The 22,431-nt window shown below is 46.4% G+C and overlaps 1 protein-coding gene across 1 annotated transcript in view; it reads left to right on the forward strand.

Moving 5' to 3' along the window:
- LOC124001495 (semaphorin-3D-like) overlaps positions 1-22,431 on the forward strand; it is a 78,086-nt gene that overhangs the window by 50,188 nt on the left and 5,467 nt on the right. Inside the window, 2 exon segments of the mRNA XM_046308314.1 lie at positions 3,435-3,499; positions 3,657-3,796. Coding sequence (XP_046164270.1) covers positions 3,435-3,499; positions 3,657-3,796 — 205 coding nt within the window.

The following is a 22,431-nucleotide window of genomic DNA, read 5'->3' on the forward strand; positions in this document are numbered from 1 at the left end:
GAACAAATAAAGTATATAGGAGCATATACAACAGCTGTGCCACATTGCTATTCTTTTCGTCTAAGGTATCTGAACCATAGCAGGCCTCAGGATCAATAGATTACCCCTTTGTTATCCATGAAATGAGGTACATTTGTCATTTACTCTGACATGTTCATCTTTCATTGTCAGATCAGGTATGTGAAGACGTCCACAAGCCTGATTTAATGAACCTGAAGAAGAGAGAAAGTTTATATCCTACCTGACCTTGCTCTATTTTTGTCCCAATTCAGGGCTCTAGGGACTGTCATAGAGTGTTCAGATATTTTCTCTATTTTTTGTTTTGGTGGGCTTTTGTTTCTTCAGCGTTTCTCTGTGCCACATGGGTGTTCACTCATCTCTTTCGCTCTCTCTTAGGGCAGAAGCATTGATTAGAAACTCTTTGATGTGCTAATGATTAATGTTACTGTTACTCTCCGTTGTCTTCTTTTGTGTGTGTGTGTGTGTGTGTGTGTGTGTGTGTGTGTGTGTGTGTGTGTGTGTGTGTGTGTGTGTGTGTGTGTGTGTGTGTGTGTGTGTGTGTGTGTGTGTGTGTGTGTGTGTGTGTGTGTGTGTGTGTGTGTGTGTGTGTGTGCATCCAGGATAAATAGCCTAGTCAGACTATCGCAGTGGCCTAGTCAGACTATATAAACTCAGCCCCCCAAAAAAACGTCCTCTCACTGGTAAATGCGTACATTTTTCAGTAAACTTAACATGTGTAATTATTTGTATGACCAGAACAAGATTCAACAACTGAGACATAAACTGAGGAAGTTCCACAGAAATATGTGATTAACAGAAATTGAATAATGTGTCCCTGAACAAGAGGGAGGGGGGTCAAAAGTAACAGTCAGTATATGGTGTGGCCACCAGCTGCATTAAGAACTGCAGTGCATCTCCTCCTTATGGACTACACCAGATTTGCCCGTTCTTGCTGTGAGATGTTACCCCACTCTTCCACCAAGGCACCTGCACGTTCCCGGACATTTCTGGGGGGAATGGCCCTAGCCCTCACCCTCCGATCCAACAGGTCCCAGACGTGCTCAATGGGATTGAGATCCAGGCTCTTCGCTGGTCATGGCAGAACACTGACATTCCTGTCTTACAGGAAATCATGCACAGAACAAGCAGTATGGCTGGTGGCATTGTAATGCTGGAGGGTTATGTCAGGATCAGCCTGCAGGAAGGGTACCACATGAGGGAGGAAGATGTCTTCCCTGTAACGGACAGCATTGTGATGGCCTGCAATGACAACAGGCTCAGTCCGATGATGCTGTGACACACTGCCCCAGACCATGACGGACCCTCCACCTCCAAATCAATACCGCTCCAGAGTACAGCCCTCGGTGTAACGCTCATTCCTTCAATGATAAACACGAATCTGATTATCACCCCTGGTGAGACAAAACCGCGACTCGTCAGTGAAGAGCAATTTTTGCCAGTCCTGTCTGGCCCAGCGACGGTGGGTTTGTGCCCATAGGCGACGTTGTTGTCCAGGGTATCCTGCGCCGGCTCTGCGTACAGTGTCTCCGGGGCGCTGGGAGGGTTCAGTTTGCCCTATGCCTGCGCTCCGCCCATTCCGGGCAAATGTGGGCATTGAACCTAAGGGAGAGGTGCGAGTGTTAAGCACCAGATCTCCAGTGCTCCCCCACAGCCCGGTTCGACCTGTGCCTGCACTCTGGAGTGGCCGGGCTAGTGGGCATTCAGCCTGGAGGAGTGGTAGCAAAGGCTGCGCACCAGAGATCCAGTGCTCCCCCACAACCCGGTTAATCCGGTGCCTCCTCCACGCACCAGGCCTCCTGTAGGTCTCCCCAGCCTGTGGCAGCCCCATGCACCAGGCTGTCTCTGAATCTCCTCCCTCCAGCAACGCCCTCCAGTCCAGAGCCTCCAGTGTCACCCGTCAGTCCCGAGCGTCCAGAAGGCGCCCTTCGGTCCCGAGCGTCCAGAGACGCCCTTCGGTCCGGAGCGTCCAGAGGCGCCCTTCGGTCCGGAGCGTCCAGAGGCGCCCTTCGGTCCGGAGCATCCAGAGGCGCCCTTCGGTCCGGAGCGTCCAGAGGCGCCCTTCGGTCCGGAGCGTCCAGAGGCGCCCTTCGGTCCGGAGCGTCCAGAGGCGCCCTTCGGTCCGGAGCTTCCAGCGGCGCCCTTCGGTCCAGAGCGTCCAGAGGCGCCTTTCGGTCCAGAGTTTCCAGAGGCGCCCTTCGGTCCAGAGTTTCCAGAGGCGCCCTTCGGTCCAGAGCGTCCTGAGGCGCCCTTCGGTCCAGAGCGTCCTGAGGCGCCCTTCGGTCCAGAGCGTCCAGAGGCGCCCTTCGGTCCAGAGCGTCCAGAGGCACCCTTCAGTCCAGAGCGTCCAGAGGCGCCCTTCGGTCCGGAGCTTCCAGCGGCGCTCTCCCGTCCGGGGCTGTCTATGAGGGTACCCAGTGCGGGGTCGGCTGCAAGGGTCCCTGCCAAGCCAGAGAGGGAGCGGGGTCTACGTCCCTCACCAGAGCCGCCACTGTGGAGAAATGCCCGCCCAGACCCTCCCCTATAGGTTCAGGTTTTGCGGCCGGAGTCCGCTGACAGCTGTCTATCATTGTCTCTGATTGGGAACCATACTTAGGTAGCTTTTTCCCACATCGGTTTTGCGGGTAGTTGTTTTCTGTATGGTTTAGTTTCCTTGCAGAAGTGTTCGTTTTCCTCTTTGTTCTTTTTGTTAAAGTGCTCTGATTTAATAAAATATCATGAACACGTACCATGCTTTGGTCCAGTCATTTACAGGAAGAGGATCGTTACAGCATTGGGCCGATAACCGAAAGGTTGCTGGATCAAATCCCCGAGCTGACAATATAGAAATCTGTGGTTATGCCCCTGAGCAAGGCAGTTAACCCACTGTTCCCCGTGCGCCAAAGACGTGGATGTTGATTAAGACAGCCCCCCGCACCTCTCTGATTCAGAGGTTAAATACGGAAGACACATTTCAGTTGAAGGCATTCAGTATAACTGACTAGGTATCCCCCTTTTTCTATTGTATTCAGTGTGTTATCTGTATGTGGCTGTCAGTATGTTGGGTTCAGTGTGTTGTCCATATCTGGTTGTTGTCAGTATGTTCAGTATGTTAGACATATTTAACAGGGTTATCAGGACAGACAGAGCAGCTTAAATCCTAGCCTGAAGTAACTCCTGTTACCTGTAATACGAACTCAGGACATACATATACACACGCCACAGGAACCATTTTGTGTGTGCGTTAGAAAGAGTCAAATGTTGGCCCTGGTCTTGCTGTAGGCTAACTACTATGAACTCGCCTCACACTGAAGAATGTATGTATGGAGCCAAATATTGCCTTGACAGCAGGACGTGACCTTATTACCTTTATTGACCTTTCACCCCTGACCCTGTGGCGTGTGTGTGTGTTTTATGTATGCGTTTTGGGTTGACAGGAGAGCTAGGAGACAAGACATTAAACATGGAGACCCATCCAGCCAGTGTTGGGACACAGATGACAGTAAGTGATAAAACAAGCCTTAAATGCTTCCCTGACCTGATACAGTACCTTCACGCGTGTGTGCGTGTGCATGCGTCGTGTGCATGCGTCGTGTGCATGCGTGTTGCTCAGACAATCACGATATTAACACTACATGGATTCATTTCTGTGTTCTCAGCTCTGCGTGGAGGCAGGGTGGAGGAGAGGATAATGTTTGGGGTGGAGAATAACTCAACCTTCCTGGAGTGTCTCCCCAAATCACAACAGGCCACCATACGCTGGTTCATACACAGACCTGGAGCTGAACACAGAGAGGAGGTGAGACAGCACTCACAAAAGCACATACACAAGCACTCTTTCTGCAACTTTCTGCAACATTCACCATTTTGATCTCAAAATAGACTATCCACATGAATCGTGTACACAGTAAATGTTGCAGCAACAAATCAAAACACTTAAAGAGTTCATTTTAACGCTACCTCAGATAACATATGGTCCTACTCTAAAGAGTGTAAAAATTACTCTGATTATAGTGTTACATTTTGAGTGTTAATGTAATACTTCGTAGTTAAAAAAAATAACACTGCTTTACATTTGCCAGTGTTACTCAAATTTACCACTGTGGTGTAATTAACCCTCAGTGTTATTTATATTCAACACTAGTGTTCATCTAGAGTTAACTCCTATTAGTGTTATGCAACAAGACTGTTACAGTGAGTGATTCTGGCTGTTTTAACACTATATGGTGTAACGCCTATTTAGCATTTTTCCCATTGTGCCTTTTCTTTTCGAGTGAATTGTAGGGTTACCACTCATGACTGTACTTGTTAGTGACAGAGACACAAATCAAATGATAGTGACTGACAAGTGTAATTCCTTTTGGAATCCAGCCAGAGTTAAGATAGCCAACAGTTCGAATTTTGTGTGACTAACATTAATAAGCACTCAGGTTAAGTAGACGACCTAAACAATTTAAACCGGAACAACCATTTCAGTAACGGGTGCAATAATTGTCTCTAACTGATTGGATTTGTTTCGAAAAATATATGTCATTTATCTTTGTGTAGCATAAGATTAATCATTCAATCAATGTACATGTAAAAAACACAGAGATTAAAATCTGTCTCCTCCCCCAAAAAATAATACCTCCAAAGCATGCTGGGAGATATGGTAATGATGGGTTTGGTTTTGATGGGACTGTTTTACTCTCCACAATGTAAAACAATAACTCTGGTTATTAACACCAACACTGGGGTTATTTTACAACACTGAGTGTTAATTTCACACTAACAGTGTGCATTTAACTCCTGAAAGAACACTAGACATTTTGGACCAAAAAAAAATCAACACTGGCCAATTTGCTGTCTGGACTGAGCACCGACGGTTAAATGTATGTACTTATTATAAAAGTAGTGAAATTGCACTTCCTCATAATTCATGAAAAGAATGCGTCAGTGATTTGTATTTCCTGCAACTTTCTAAAGAATAACGTCTGTTTCTGTGCACCTGTGTGTTGTAGTGTAGCCAATTAGCATGCCTAAACAGTCATTTCTAAAGGCTTTCCCAATAAACTTTCCAAATGAAATGTTGATTGCGATGTAGGCCTACTTGGCAGAATGATATCATAATGATTTGTATCAATTGGGTGGGTATTTGTTTAGCAAACTCTCCCGTCACATTAAACACCACTACAAGAACCCCTACAGAAACACAGCTAACGAAATACAATGTTCTCTGGTTGGTGTGCAATTTAATTAAAAGCAACTACTCCCCCCCTTTTTAATTTATTAAAGTGGTCTCCTGATGTGGAAAGTGGTCCCCTGATGTGAAAAGTGGTCTCCTGATGTGGAAAGTGGTCTCTTGATGTGGAAAGTGGTCTCTTGATGTGGAAAGTGGTCTCTTGATGTGGAAAGTGGTCTCCTGATGTGGAAAGTGGTCTCTTGATGTGGAAAGTGGTCTCCTGATGTGGAAAGTGGTCTCTTGATGTGGAAAGTGGTCTCTTGATGTGGAAAGTGGTCTCCTGATGTGGAAAGTGGTCTCTTGATGTGGAAAGTGGTCTCCTGATGTGGAAAGTGGTCTCCTGATGTGGAAAGTGGTCTCTTGATGTGGAAAGTGGTCTCTTGATGTGGAAAGTGGTCTCCTGATGTGGAAAGTGGTCTCCTGATGTGGAAAGTGGTCTCTTGATGTGGAAAGTGGTCTCCTGATGTGGAAAGTGGTCTTTTGTCTGTCTATTGTGGTTTGGAAAGTTAGGAGTATTGAGATTAATCAAATGAGTGTTATGTTCTTATTCTCTGAAAATAGACACATTTTTTTCTTGCACTTCACACCGTGCTTCTGTGCGGAAATGTTTTTCTCGCCTTTTTTTAGGTCCTCACCCGTTTGCCTCTCTGAGCACACACACAGCTTGTGGAGAGGGGTCAGGTCAGGAAAGAAGTCAATCTTGTGTTAGCAGAGGTTTACAGTACTGGCAGTGCTACAGAGGTTTGTTGTAAGTCATCAATTCCCATGGCTGAAAAACAGACATTTTATCTGCTTTAAGTGTTACATCATGTGCCCTTACATGACAGCAAAACAACACAACCAACCAAAACAACCTGGAGGGGTGCTTCCATGTTCTAGATCAGCAATCTTTACAATAAAAATCATAATAATTTGCAGAGAGAAAAAAATTACAATTGTATAACTCATGTCATGCAATTTCTGACATTCTGCCATAGGGTGGAGATAAATGATTTTAAGCAAATTTTCTGCAATTCTACACATTTTGCCCTGACTTATGCCATGTTCATATTTTAGCCAATTAGCAGACCCTCTTATCCAGAGTGACTTACAGCAGCAATAGAGTACCACAGTATGATTCATAATAATCAAATTAAATCAAATGTATTTATATAGCCCTTCGTACATCAGCTGATATCTCAAAGTGCTGTACAGAAACCCAGCCTAAAACCCCAAACAGCAAGCAATGCAGGTGTAGAAGCACAGTGGCTAGGAAAAACTGTTATGCAGGTGAGTGAGGACCCAAAAGCGACTTAACAGAAACAGAGTTTATTCAAGTCCAAACAGAAAAATAACAAATCCTGAATCCTTAACAGGAAATGTCCAAACGGGGATAACAGAAATCCTCTAGTTTGTAGAGGGGAACAACAGGATTAGCGGCCACAGACTGCAGGTCTCTTCGGGTAGGCGCAGGCCGTAGCTGACAGAGACACCTGCTCACACGCAGCATCTGATGAAGGCAAAAACACGACAGGACGGAACAAGTACACAGCGAACAGCAAGCAAGGATCCGACAAGGACAGAAGCAGAAACAGAGAGAGAAATAGAGACTTAATCAGAGGGCAAAATAGGGGACAGGTGTGAAAGAGAAAACGAGGTCGTTAGGAGAATGAGGAACAGCTGGGAGCAGGAACGGAACGATAGAGAGAGAGAGGGAGAGAGAGAGAGGGAAAGAAACCTAATAAGACCAGCAGGGGGAAACGAATAGAAGAGAAAGCACAGGGACAAGACATGACAATATATGACAAAACATGACAGTACCCCCCCACTCACCGAGCGCCTCCTGGCGCACTCGAGGAGGAACCCTGGCGGCAACGGAGGAAATCATCGATCAACGAACGGTCCAGCACGTCCCGAGAAAGAACCCAACTCCTCTCCTCACGACCGTAACGGGAAACGATGAAGAGGGAATCTAGTGCAATAACTCTTATAAAAATGAGACACGGGTAGAGAACTGTAAGCGTTAGAGCAATCAGGACCAAACAGGCCAGGAGAGTAACAACTAGGGACAGACTGAGACACAGCAAGGCTAAGACCAGGAACAGGAGAGAGGTGGTGGCTGTGGACAGACTGAGACACAGCAAGTGCAGGAGCAGGACCAGGAGAGATGCGGTGGCAGGGGACAGACTGAGACACAGCAAGGGCAGGAGAGATGCGGTGGCTGGGGACAGACAGAGACCCAGCAAGGCCAGGAGCAGAAGCAGGAAGAAAGTTACCGGACTTAGTCTGCGCGCAGTCCGAACAAGCAGCCACGAAACGGCGCGTGTCACGCTCCTGAGTAGGCCACCAAAAACGCTGGCGAATAGAAGCAAGCGTACCCCGAACGCCGGGGTGGCCAGCTAACTGGGCAGAGTGAGCCCACTGAAGAACGGCCAGACGAGTAGAAAGGGGAACGAAAAGAAGGTTCCTAGGACAAGCGCGCAGTGACGGAGTGTGAGTGAGTGCTTGCTTTACCTGTCTCTCAATTCCCCAGACATTCAACCCGACAACACGCCCCTCAGGGAGAATTCCCTCGGGGTCGGTAGAGGCTACAGAAGAACTGAAGAGACGGGATAAAGCATCAGGCTTGGTGTTCTTAGTGCCCGGACGATAAGAAATAACGAACTCGAAATGAGCGAAATACAGCGCCCAACGAGCCTGACGCGCATTAAGTCGTTTGGCAGAACGGATGTACTCAAGGTTCTTATGGTCAATCCAAACGACAAAAGGAACGCTAGCCCCCTCCAACCACTGTCGCCATTCGCCTAGGGCTAAACGGATGGCGAGCAGTTCGCGGTTAGCCACATCATAGTTACGTTCCGACGGCGACAGGCGATGAGAAAAATACGCGCAAGGATGGACCTTATCCTCAGTATGGGAGCGCTGGGACAGAATGGCTCCCACGCCCACCTCTGACGCGTCTACCTCGACAATGAACTGTTTAGTGACGTCAGGTGTAACAAGGATAGGAGCGGATGCAAAACGCTTCTTGAGGAGATCAGTACAACAATCATACGACCGGTGAGGAGGAAGGGAGGTGGCTCTGGACAGACTGAAGACCGTGCGCAGATCATGATATTCCTCCGGCACTCCTGTCAAATCACCAGGCTCCTCCTGTAAAGAGGGGGCAGAAGAAACAGGAGGAATAGCAGACATTAAACATTTCACATGACAAGAAACGTTCCAGGAAAGGATAGAATTACTAGACCAATCAAAAGAAGGATTATGACACACTAGCCAGGGATGACCCAAAACAACAGGTGTAAAAGGTGAACGAAAAATAAAAAAAGAAATGGTCTCACTATGGTTACCAGATACTGTGAGGGTTAAAGGTAGTGTTTCACATAATATACTGGGGAGAGGACTACCATCCAAGGCGAACATGGCCGTGGGCTCCCCTAACTGTCTGAGAGGAATGTCATGTTCCCGAGCCCAGGCTTCATCCATAAAACAGCCCTCCGCCCCAGAGTCTATTAATGCACTGCAGGAAGCTGCGATGGACCGGCAATGTAGTACAGGAACTTGACGGAGAGGACAGAGTAGTAGCGCTTACCAGTAGCCCTCCGCTTACTGATGAGCTCTGGCCTTTAACTGGACATGAAATGACAAAATGACCAGCGGAACCGCAATAGAGACAGAGGCGGTTGGTGATTCTCCGTTCCCTCTCCTTAGTCGAGATGCGAATACCCCCCAGCTGCATGGGCTCAACACCTGAGCCAGTGGGGGAAGATGGTAGTGTCGGGGAGAGGGGGGACACAGTTAACGCGAGCTCTCTTCCATGAGCTCGGTGACGAAGATCTACCCGTCGTTCTATGCGAATAGCGAGTTCAATCAAAGACTCCACGCTGGATGGAACCTCCCGGGAGAGAATCTCATCCTTAACCTTAGCGTGGAGTCCCTCCAGAAAATGAGCGAGCAACGCCTGCTCGTTCCAGTTACTGGAGGCAGCAAGAGTGCGAAACTCTATAGAGTAATCCGTTATGGATCGATTACCTTGACATAGGGAAGACAGGGACCAGGAAGCTTCTTTCCCAAAAACAGAACGATCAAAAACCCGTATCATCTCCTCCTTAAAGTTCTGATACTGGTTAGTACACTCAGCCCTTGCCTCCCAGATAGCCATGCCCCACTCCCGAGCCCGTCCGGTAAGGAGAGATATGACGTAGGCGATACGAGCAATACCCCTGGAGTACGTGTGGGGCTGGAGAGAGAACACTATATCACACTGGGTAAGGAACGAGCGACATTCAGTGGGCTCCCCAGAGTATCACGGTGGGTTATTAATTCTGGGCTCCGGAGACCCGGAAGCCCAGGAGGTAACCGGTGGATCGAGGCGGAGATTGTGAATCTCCTCCCAGCGGCCGGAGACTTGGGCGGCCAGGGTCTCAACGGCATGTCGAGCAGCAGACAATTCCTGTTCGTGTCTGCCTAGCATCGCTCCCTGGAACTCGACAGCAGAGTAGAGAGAATCCGTAGTCGCTGGGTCCATTCTTGGTCGGATCCTTCTGTTATGCAGGTGAGTGAGGACCCAAAAGCGACTTAACAGAAACAGAGTTTATTCAAGTCCAAACAGAAAAATAACAAATCCTGAATCCTTAACAGGAAATGTCCAAACGGGGATAACAGAAATCCTCTAGTTTGTAGAGGGGAACAACAGGATTAGCGGCCACAGACTGCAGGTCTCTTCGGGTAGGCGCAGGCCGTAGCTGACAGAGACACCTGCTCACACGCAGCATCTGATGAAGGCAAAAACACGACAGGACGGAACAAGTACACAGCGAACAGCAAACAAGGATCCGACAAGGACAGAAGCAGAAACAGAGAGAGAAATAGAGACTTAATCAGAGGGCAAAATAGGGGACAGGTGTGAAAGAGAAAACGAGGTCGTTAGGAGAATGAGGAACAGCTGGGAGCAGGAACGGAACGATAGAGAGAGAGAGGGATAGAGAGAGAGGGAAAGAAACCTAATAAGACCAGCAGGGGGAAACGAATAGAAGAGAAAGCACAGGGACAAGACATGACAATATATGACAAAACATGACAAAAACTCCCAAGAACGGCCAAAACCTAGGAAGAAACCTAGAGAGGAACCAGGCTATGTGGGGTGGCCAGTCCTCTTCTGGCTGTGCCGGGTGGAGATTATAACAGAACATGGCCAAGATGTTCAAATGTTCATAAATGACCAGCATGGTCAAATAATAATAAGGCAGAACAGTTGAAACTGGAGCAGCAGCACGGCCAGGTGGACTGGGGACAGCAAGGAGTCATCATGTCAGGTAGTCCTGGGGCATGGTCCTAGGGCTCAGGTCTTCCGAGAGAGAGAAAGAAAGAGAGAAGGAGAGAATTAGAGAACGCACACTTAGATTCACACAGGACACCGAATAGGACAGGAGAAGTACTCCAGATATAACAAACTGACCCTAGCCCCCCGACACATAAACTACTGCAGCATAAATACTGGAGGCTGAGACAGGAGGGGTCAGGAGACACTGTGGCCCCATCCGAGGACACCCCCGGACAGGGCCAAACAGGAAGGATATAACCCCACCCACTTTGCCAAAGCACAGCCCCCACGCCACTAGAGGGATATCTTCAACCACCAACCTACCATCCTGAGACAAAGCTGAGTATAGTCCACAAAGATCTCCTCCATGGCACAACCCAAGGGGGGGCGCCAACCCAGACAGGATGAACACATCAGTGAATCAACCCACTCAGGTGACGCACCCCTTCCAGGGACGGCATGAGAGAGCCCCAGTAAGCCAGTAACTCAGCCCCTGTAATAGGGTTACAGGCAGAGAATCCCAGTGGAAAGAGGGGAATCGGCCAGGCAGAGACAGCAAGGGCGGTTCGTTGCTCCAGAGCCTTTCCGTTCACCTTACCACTCCTGGGCCAGACTACACTCAATCATATGACCCACTGAAGAGATGAGTCTTCAGTAAAGGCTTAAAGGTTGAGACCGAGTTTGCGTCTCTGACATGGGTAGGCAGACCGTTCCATAAAAATGGAGCTCTATAGGAGAAAGCCCTGCCTCCAGCTGTTTGCTTAGAAATTCTAGGGACAATTAGGAGGCCTGCATCTTGTGACCGTAGCGTAAGTGTAGGTATGTACGGCAGGACCAAATCAGAGAGATAGGTAGGAGCAAGCCCATGTAATGCTTTGTTGGTTAGCAGTAAAACCTTGAAATCAGCCCTTACTTTGACAGGAATCCAGTGTAGGGAGGCTAGCACTGGAGTAATATGATCACATTTTTTGGTTCTAGTCAGGATTCTAGCAGCCGTATTTAGCACTAACTGAAGGTTATTTAGTGCTTTATCCGGATAGCCGGAAAGTAGAGCATTGCAGTAGTCTAACCTAAAAGTGACAAAAGCATGGATTCATTTTTCGGCATCATTTTTGGACAGAAAGTTTCTGATTTTTGCAATGTTACGTAGATGGAATAAAGCTGTCCTTGAAATGGTTTTGATATGTTCTTCAAAAGAGAGATCAGGGTCCAGAGTAACGCCAAGGTCCTTCACAATTTTATTTCAGACAACTGTACAACCATTAAGATTAATTGTCAGATTCAACAGAAGATCTCTTTGTTTCTTGGGACCTAGAACAAGCATCTCTGTTTTGTCTGAATTTAAAAGTAGAAAGTTTGCAGCCATCCACTTCCTTATGTCTGAAACACATGCTTCAAGCAAGGGCAATTTTGGGGATTCACCATGTTTCATTGAAATGTACAGCTGTGTGTCATCCGCATAGCAGTGAAAGTTAACATTCTGTTTTCGAATAACATCCCCAAGAGGTAAAATATATAGTTAAAACAACAGTGGTCCTAAAACGGAACCTTGAGGAACACCGAAATTTACAGTTGATTTGTCAGAGGACAAACCATTCACAGAGACAAACTGATATCTTTCCAACAGATAAGATCTAAACCAGGCCAGAACTTGTCCGTGTAGACCAATTTGGGTTTCCAATCTCTCCAAAAGAATGTGGTGATTGATGGTATCAAAAGCAGCACTAAGGTCTAGGAGCACGAGGACAAATGCAGAGCCTCGGTCCGATGCCATTCAAATGTAATTTACCACCTTCATAAGTGCAGTCTCAGTGCTATGATGGGGTCTAAAACCAGACTGAAGCATTTCGTGTACTTTGTTTGTCTTCAGGAAGGCAGTGAGTTGCTGCACAACAGCCTTTCCAAACATTTTGAGAGGAATTGAAGATTCGATATAGGCCGATAGTTTTTTTTATATTTTCTGGGTCAAGGTTTGGCTTTTTCAAGAGAGGCTTTATTACTGCCACTTTTAGTGAGTTTGGTACACATCCGGTGGATAGAGAGCCGTTTATTATGTTCAACATAGGAGGGCCAAGCACAGGAAGCAGCTCTTTCAGTAGTTTAGTTGGAATAGGGTCCAGTATGCAGCTTGAAGGTTTAGAGGCCATGATTATTTTCAGCATTGTGTCAAGAGATATAGTACATTTACATTTACATTTAAGTCATTTAGCAGACGCTCTTATCCAGAGCGACTTACAAATTGGTGCATTCACCTTATGACATCCAGTGGAACAGCCACTTTACAATAGTGCATCTAAATATTTTAAGGGGGGGTGAGAAGGATTACTTTATCCTATCCTAAGTATTCCTTAAAGAGGTGGGGTTTCAGGTGTCTCCGGAAGGTGGTGATTGACTCCACTGTCCTGGCGTCGTGAGGGAGTTTGTTCCACCATTGGGGAGCCAGAGCAGCGAACAGTTTTGACTGGGCTGAGCGGGAACTGTACTTCCTCAGTGGTAGGGAGGCGAGCAGGCCAGAGGTGGATGAACGCAGTGCCCTTATTTGGGTGTAGGGCCTGATCAGAGCCTGGAGGTACTGAGGTGCCGTTCCCCTCACAGCTCCGTAGGCAAGCACCATGGTCTTGTAGCGGATGCGAGCTTCAACTGGAAGCCAGTGGAGAGAGCGGAGGAGCGGGGTGACGTGAGAGAACTTGGGAAGGTTGAACACTAGACGGGCTGCGGCGTTCTGGATGAGTTGTAGGGGTTTAATGGCACAGGCAGGGAGCCCAGCCAACAGCGAGTTGCAGTAATCCAGACGGGAGATGACAAGTGCCTGGATTAGGACCTGCGCCGCTTCCTGTGTGAGGCAGGGTCGTACTCTGCGGATGTTGTAGAGCATGAACCTACAGGAACGGGCCACCGCCTTGATGTTAGTTGAGAACGACAGGGTGTTGTCCAGGATCACGCCAAGGTTCTTAGCGCTCTGGGAGGAGGACACAATGGAGTTGTCAACCGTGATGGCGAGATCATGGAACGGGCAGTCCTTCCCCGGGAGGAAGAGCAGCTCCGTCTTGCCGAAGTTCAGCTGGAGGTGGTGATCCGTCATCCACACTGATATGTCTGCCAGACATGCAGAGATGCGATTCGCCACCTGGTCATCAGAAGGGGGAAATGAGAAGATTAATTGTGTGTCGTCTGCATAGCAATGATAGGAGAGACCATGTGAGGTTATGACAGAGCCAAGTGACTTGGTGTATAGCGAGAATAGGAGAGGGCCTAGAACAGAGCCCTGGGGGACACCAGTGGTGAGAGCGCGTGGTGAGGAGACAGATTCTCGCCACGCCACCTGGTAGGAGCGACCTGTCAGGTAGGACACAATCCAAGCGTGGGCCGCGCCGGAGATGCCCAACTCGGAGAGGGTGGAGAGGAGGATCTGATGGTTCACAGTATCGAAGGCAGCCGATAGGTCTAGAAGGATGAGAGCAGAGGAGAGAGAGTTAGCTTTAGCGGTGCGGAGCGCCTCCGTGATACAGAGAAGAGCAGTCTCAGTTGAATGACTAGTCTTGAAACCTGACTGATTTGGATCAAGAAGGTCATTCTGAGAGAGATAGCGGGAGACCTGACCAAGGACGGCACCTTCAAGAGTTTTGGAGAGAAAAGAAAGAAGGGATACTGGTCTGTAGTTGTTAACATCGGAGGGATCGAGTGTAGGTTTTTTCAGAAGGGGTGCAACTCTCGCTCTCTTGAAGACGGAAGGGACGTAACCAGCGGTCAGGGATAAGTTGATGAGCGAGGTGAGGTAAGGGAGAAGGTCTCCGGAAATGGTCTGGAGAAGAGAGGAGGGGATAGGGTCGAGCGGGCAGGTTGTTGGGCGGCCGGCCGTCACAAGACGCAAGATTTCATCTGGAGAGAGAGGGGAGAAAGAGGTCAGAGCACAGGGTAGGGCAGTGTGAGCAGAACCAGCGGTGTCGTTTGACTTAGCAAACGAGGATCGGATGTCGTCGACCTTCTTTTCAAAATGGTTGACGAAGAGAGGGAGGAGGGGGGGGGGGAGGATTCAGGAGGGAGGAGAAGGTGGCAAAGAGCTTCCTAGGATTAGAGGCAGATGCTTGGAATTTAGAGTGGTAGAAAGTGGCTTTAGCAGCAGAGACAGAGGAGGAAAATGTAGAGAGGAGGGAGTGAAAGGATGCCAGGTCCGCAGGGAGGCGAGTTTTCCTCCATTTCCGCTCGGCTGCCCGGAGCCCTGTTCTGTGAGCTCGCAATGAGTCGTCAAGCCACGGAGCGGGAGGGGAGGACCGAGCCAGCCTGGAAGATAGGGGACATAGAGAGTCAAAGGATGCAGAAAGGGAGGAGAGGAGGGTTGAGGAGGCAGAATCAGGAGATAGGTTGGAGAAGGTTTGAGCAGAGGGAAGAGATGATAGGATGGAAGAGGAGAGAGTAGCGGGGGAGAGAGAGCGAAGGTTGGGACGGCGCGATACCATCCGAGTAGGGGCAGTGTGGGAAGTGTTGGATGAGAGCGAGAGGGAAAAGGATACAAGGTAGTGGTCGGAGACTTGGAGGGGAGTTGCAATGAGGTTAGTGGAAGAACAGCATCTAGTAAAGATGAGGTCGAGCGTATTGCCTGGCTTGTGAGTAGGGGGGGAAGGTGAGAGGGTGAGATCAAAAGAGGAGAGGAGTGGAAAGAAGGAGGCAGAGAGGAATGAGTCAAAGGTAGACGTGGGGAGGTTAAAGTCGCCCAGAACTGTGAGAGGTGAGCCGTCCTCAGGAAAGGAGCTTATCAAGGCATCAAGCTCATTGATGAACTCTCCGAGGGAACCTGGAGGGCGATAAATGATAAGGATGTTAAGCTTGAAAGGGCTGGTAACTGTGACAGCATGAAATTCAAAGGAGGCGATAGACAGATGGGTAAGGGGAGAAAGAGAGAATGACCACTTGGGAGAGATGAGGATCCCGGTGCCACCACCCCGCTGACCAGAAGCTCTAGGGGTGTGCGAGAACACGTGGGCGGACGAAGAGAGAGCAGTAGGAGTAGCAGTGTTATCTGTGGTGATCCATGTTTCTGTCAGTGCCAAGAAGTCGAGGGACTGGAGGGAGGCATAGGCTGAGATGAACTCTGCCTTGTTGGCCGCAGATCGGCAGTTCCAGAGGCTACCGGAGACCTTGAACTCCACATGGGTCGTGCGCGCTGGGACCACCAGATTAGGGTGGCAGCGGCCACGCGGTGTGGAGCGTTTGTATGGTCTGTGCAGAGAGGAGAGAACAGGGATAGACAGACACATAGTTGACAGGCTACAGAAGAGGCTATGCTAATGCAAGGAGATTGGAATGACAAGTGGACTACACGTCTCGAATGTTCAGAAAGTTAAACTTACGTAGCAAGAATCTTATTGACTAAAATGATTAAAATGATACAGTACTGCTGAAGTAGGCTAGCTGGCAGTGGCTACGTTGTTGACTTTGTAGGCTAGCTGGCAGTGGCTGCGTTGTTGACACTACACTAATCAAGTCGTTCCGTTGAGTGTAATAGTTTCTACAGTGCTGCTATTCGGGGGCTAGCTGGCTAGCTAGCAGTGTTGATTACGTTACGTTGCGTTAAAAGAACGACAATAACTGGCTAGCTAACCTAGAAATCGCTCTAGACTACACAATTATCTTTGATACACAGACGGCTATGTAGCTAGCTATGTAGCTAGCTACGATCAAACAAATCAAACCGTTGTGCTGTAAAGAAATGAAATGAAAAATGTGATACTACCTGTGGAGCGAAGCGGAATGCGACCGGGTTGTTGAGTGCGGAAGTTCTATTCAGTAGACGTTGGCTAGCTGTTGGCTAGCTAGCAGTGTCTCCTACGTTAAGGACGACAAATAGCTGGCTAGCTAACCTCTGTAAATTAAGATAATCACTCTAAGACTACACGCTCTAAACTACACAATTATCTTGGATACGAAGACAGCAAAGACAACTATGTAGCTAGCTAACACTACACTAATCAAGTCGTTCAGTTGAGTGTAATAGTTTCTACAGTGCTGCTATTCGGTAGACGGTGGACGTTTGCTAGCTGGCTAGCTGCTGGGCAGATAGCAGTGTAGACTACGTTAGGACGACGAAATACGAAGTTGCAATAGAAGTGCTGACTGTTTCACTTTGTTGTCCTCTTTCTTTTCCTTTTTCTTCTGTCCTTCTTTTGTCCTTATTTTGTCTTCCTTTCTTCTGTAACTAGATATTTTTTGTTGTTATTCTTTGTAAGCTAGCTAGCTTCTTCCAGGAGAGTCCCTAGCAACTGCTTAGCAACAAGTAAACAATTCTGCTAGCAATTCAGCTAGCTAAGATAACTGTACAATTTTATGAAAAATAGTAAATTTTTCAAAAGCCTGTCTTTTTTAGTACTAAAACACTTGAGCGTCTCTCTTGATCCTAGGTCCTGGCAGAGTTGTGCAGACTCAGGACAACTGAGCTTTGAAGGAATACGCAGATTTAAAGAGGAGTCCGTAATTTGCTTTCTAATAATCATAATCTTTTCCTCAAAGAAGTTCATGAATTTATCACTGCTAAAGTGAAAGCCATCCTCTCTTGGGGAATGCTGCTTTTTAGTTAGCTTTGCGACAGTATCAAAAAGGAATTTAGGATTGTTCTTATTTTCCTCTATTAAGTTGGAAAAATAGGATGATCGAGCAGCAGTAAGGGCTCTTCGGTATTGCTCGGTACTCTCTTTCCAAGCTAGTCGGAAGACTTCCAGAGCTCGGGTATTTTCTGTGTACCAGGGAGCTAGTTTCTTATGAGAAATGTTTTTAGTTTTTAGGGGTGCAACTGCATCTAGTGTATTGCGCAAGGTTAAATTGAGTTCCTCAGTTAGGAGGTTAACTGATTTTTGTCCTGTGGCGTCCTTGGGTAGACAGAGGGAATCTGGAATGACATCAAGGAATCTTTGTGTTGTCTGTGAATTTATAGCACGACTTTTGATGTTCCTTGGTTGGGGTCTGAGCAGATTATTTGTTGCAATTGCAAACGTAATAAATACCCATAAAACCTACTGGTCAAACAGGGAAATGGTTCCAATCGCTTATTTTTCCACCATTAATTTTTCCCATAGGGGATTTTTAGAAACACTTAAAATAAGGGCTTTGTTTTCGTGTAGGCTTACCCTGACGAGACTGTTGAATCGAGACAAAGGTAAGAATCTTTGGATTAACTATCTAATGTTAGTTAAATGTAGTAATAAATAAATTGCCAACATTTCTTTAAATAGACAATTCTGTCAACTGTCTTGTGCATGTTTTAAATTGACAATACCTGTTAGCAAAGGTGTCAGTGAGAGATGACGTGCTGGAACTTGCAGGGATTTGTAGTTTTATGTGATGTCTACTTTGATTCTAATTAGCATTTTAGAATCTGAGAGTAAATAGAGCTGAATATATTGATAAAAGTCAACTTGTCCGAGAGAGATATACATGGTTATCAAAATGTCATGCCAGGGTGAGCCTACAAGAAACACAGCACTTATTTTAAAAGTTCCTAAAATCCCCTATGGAGAGAATTAATGGTGGAGAAACAATTGGAACCGTTGCCCTGTTTGACTGCTAGGTTTTATGACACCTCTGCTGTGGGTCTCTACTAGGGTTAAGTGTCTCGCTCAAAGGCACACCGGCAGATTTTGCACTTAGTCTGCTAAGAAATTTATGAATGACAGAAAATACACACATCAAAATATAAATACAAAAAATATTTGAAGCGTGTGTACCAGAGTGCACTGAGATCACTGTTGCATTCAGACCGGAAGCGGAGCTTGTTTCTAACTCTAGCAGTATGATTGGTTGACTTTGAACTGCCAGAATTACTGTAGGAAGAGAAGGAGAAGAAAGAGGAGGATGAGAGGAAGAGGTCAGGAGAAGGGTACACTCTTAGAACAAAGGGTTACAAAAGGGTTCGTTGTGGAAGGATATGATTCTACCAAGAACCGGGGTCTTTGTAAGGCAAAGGGTTCTAACTAGATCCTTTAACATCATAAGAACCGGTTTTGGAAGAAAGGGTTCTTTGATGATTCTTTAGAAGGCAAGAATGATTCTTAGGAAAGCAAGAATTATTAATTGAAAGACAAGGGTTCTACATAGAACCATATATCATATTTCCCAGCATGCTCTATTGCAGGGAACTTTTCAGAATGTTTTGTTTTACTGTAATATCTGTGTTTTTACATTAATTGGTTGATACATTTTTATGCTACACAAAGATAAATAACATTCCGTTTTCTAAACTCATCCAATCTGTTAGTTATTAGATTTACTGCACACCTCACTGAGATGGTTGTTCCAGTTTAGATGATCGAGGCAGTATCAGTAGTCAGTCTTCCCTAGCCTGGCAGTATGCTGGTTGTGGGTGATTAACAATGCCTCTTGTTGGCTATCCTACCTCGTTCTTTAAACCAATATGAAATACACATCACTTTGCGAACCACCATAATGTGACTTACAGGACAGATGTGGCCTGTAAACCAGGAGATTTCTAACAACCCTGTGTCAGGTTATAACTAGGCACTAGAAGAAAGGCCTTATAGAAAGTGCATTTGGAAATTATTCAGACCCATTAACCTTTTCCACATTTTGTTATGCTACACCCTTATTCTAAAATGTATTACAGTACAAGCTCAAGTACATCCTGTTTCCATTTATCATCCTTGAGGTGTGTTTGCAACTTGATTGCAGTCCACCTGTGGTAAATTCATCTGTAATCACTGCCAAATTATAAAATCGCTGCCAAATTATATTATAAATTAGCAAACATGTCTAAAAACCTGTTTTTGCTTGATGAGGAAATAAAGTAATTTAACACATTTTAGAATAAGGCTGTAACGTAACAAAACATGGAAAAAGTCAAGGGGTCTGAATACTTTATTGGCATAATTACATTTTAAAGCTTAATAAGGCTGGTTCTAGGAAGAACCCCCCAACAATCATAGGGTTCTTGATAGAACCCTTCATAGAGGGTTTTAGGCAGAACCCTTCATAGAGGGTTCTAGGTAGAACCATATACAGGAGGTTCTTTGAAGAACACTACATAGAGGGTTCTATTTAAAGGGTTCTACCCAGCACCGAAAAGGGTTACCCTGTAGGGACAAACTGATGAACCCTGTATGGTTCAACTGAGAACCTTTTTGTAGTATCAGTGGTGTAAAGTACTTCAAAGTACTTTACACCACTGAGTACTTTACCACAAAGTACTTTACATCCCTTCTACCTCCACTATCATTTTTAAGTTGTTTTTTGGGGTATCTGTACTTTACTATTCATATTTTTTTTACAACTTTTATTTTTGCTCCCACTACATTCCTAAAGAAAATAATGTACTTTTTACTCCATACATTTTCCCTGACACCCAAAAGTACTCGTTACATTTTCAATGCTTAACAGGACAGGTCCAATTAACACACTTATCAAAATAACATCCCTGGTCGTCCCTACTGCCTCTGATCTGGCAGATTCACTAAACACAAATGCTTCATTTGTAAACTATGTCTGAGTGTTGGAGTGTGCCCCCGACTATCTGTAAATAATTTAAAAAACAATACATTTGTGTTTGCACTTATGTATATTTTTGCAATTACATCTACTTTTGATACTTAAGTATATTTTAAACTGAATACTTTTAGACTTTTACTCAAGTAGTATTTTACTGGGTGACTTTCACTTTTACTTGAGTCATTTTCTATGAGTGTATCTTTACTTTTACTTGAGTATGACAATTGGTTACTTTTTCCACCACTGTCTCTTATGTAACAGTATATGCATCAGGTCTTCTCCTTGTTTGATGTTCGATGAGTAGCCTTGTCTAAAACCTACACATTCAACTGTCAACCCTCTCCTCTGTAGAGCAGAGAGCCGATGACAAAGGGTCAAACACTAGTAACTTCAAGATGGAGAGGAGTGATAATGATAGTTGTGCAGAAACACAGCCCATACAAATATCCATATTTTTTCTCTCTTTCTCATGCTCTTCTCCTCTTCCCCCTGCCACCTCATCTCTTCTCTTCTCTCCCTGAACTCACGGATCGTTATGAGGAAATAAAACCTTCCGGAACCCTTTCTCTGTTAGACAGGTGGTGATTGACTGAGACCAGACACCGGAAGAGCGAGCAAGAAACAGAAAGAGAGATGGAGATAGAGGAAAGGGTTTTATTTGTGTTTTACATGGAAGAGGATGTATTTGAGGAGGCGTGAAGAAAAGAGAGAGAGAGACAAAGAAAGAGAGACATTGCGAGATACATTTGTTTGTGTTAGAGTAGTGGATCTGGGAGGTGAGGAATCGAGAGAGGGACAGGGAGAGGGTAGGGTTGTTTTGATAAGGAAAGGGGAGCAGAGCAACTCATTGAAGTTGACACTCATCCCCTTAACCAGATGACAGAGACTGGCCTAATCAACACCTTCAGTTATTACACCGTGTCCCTTCTACCTCCGCTATCATTCTCTTCTCATCACCCTTCTCCCCTCGCCTTCCTCCTCCATCCTCTCTTCTCCCCTTGTTTTACTTCTCCTCATGTTCCGTCTTCCCTGTCACCTCAACCTTTTACCCCAGACCTTCCCTGCTTTCTTTATTGGCCATGTGTGATGTGAGTGTGTATGATTTTGAGTGTGAGAGTGTGCATATGCATGTGTTTATGTGTGCCTCTACAGGGGAAACCATAACCCTGTCCTCCCCAGGCAGGGCCATGTGTTTGTGGGTTAGCAACACAATGGGAAGGAGGTTGCCGACAGAGATGGCCGCCTCGCTTCGTGTTCCTAGCTACGCTTCGTGTTCCTAGCTACGCTTCGTGTTCCTAGCTACGCTTCGTGTTCCTAGCTACGCTTCGTGTTCCTAGCTACGCTTCGTGTTCCTAGGAAACTATGCAGTATTTTGTTTTTTTTTACGTCTTTTTTCTTACATTGGTACCCCAGGTAATCTTAGGTTTTATTACATACAGTCGGGAGGAACTATTGGATATAAGAGCAACGTCAACTCACCATCATTACTACCAGGAATACTACTTTCCCGAAGCGGATCCTCTGTTTTGCCCACCACCCAGGACAATGGATCGGATCCCAGCCGGCGAACCAAAACAAAGAAGCCGTAAAAGGGGCAGACGAAGCGATCTTCTGGTCAGGCTCCGGAGACGGGCGCATCGCACACGGCTCCTGAGCATACTACTCGCCAATGTCCAGTCTATTGACAACAAGGTAGATGAAATCTGAGCAAGGGTAGCATTCCAGAGAGACATAATAGACTGTAACGTTCTTTGCATCACGGAAACATGGCTCACTCGAGACACTCTATCCGAGTCGGTACAGCCAGCTGGTTTCTTCACGCATCGCGCCGACAGAAACAAGCATCTTCCTGGTAAGGAACTTAAGACCTTCTGTTCACCTGATTTAGAATTCCCCACAATCAAATGTCGACCGCACTATCTACCAAGATAATTTTCTTAAATTATAATCACAGCCGCATATATTCCCCCTCAAGCAGACACATAGATGGCCCTGAACAAATTTCATTTGACTCTATGTAAACTGGAAACCACATATCCTGAAGCTGCATTCATTGTAGCTGGGGATTTTAACAAGGCTAATCTGAAAACAAGACTCCCTAAATTATATCTGCATGTCAATTGTTCTACCAGGGCTAGCAAAACCCTGGAACATTGTTATTCAAACTTCCGTGACGCATATAAGGCCCAACCCCCGCCCTCCTTTCGGGAAAAGCTGACCACGACTCCATTTTGTTGCTCCCTGCCTATAGACAGATACTAATACAGGAAGCTTCCGTGCTCAGGTCTGTTCAACGCTGGTCCGACCAATCTGATTCCAAACTTCAAGATTGATTAGATCACGTGGACTGGGATATTGTAACGGCGTTCTTCGTTTGTCGAATGAGAGTCGGACCGAAATGCAGCGTGGTGGTTACTCATGT

The sequence above is a fragment of the Oncorhynchus gorbuscha genome, linkage group LG02 (genome assembly GCF_021184085.1).
Source record: "Oncorhynchus gorbuscha isolate QuinsamMale2020 ecotype Even-year linkage group LG02, OgorEven_v1.0, whole genome shotgun sequence".
Lineage (NCBI taxonomy): Eukaryota > Metazoa > Chordata > Actinopteri > Salmoniformes > Salmonidae > Oncorhynchus > Oncorhynchus gorbuscha.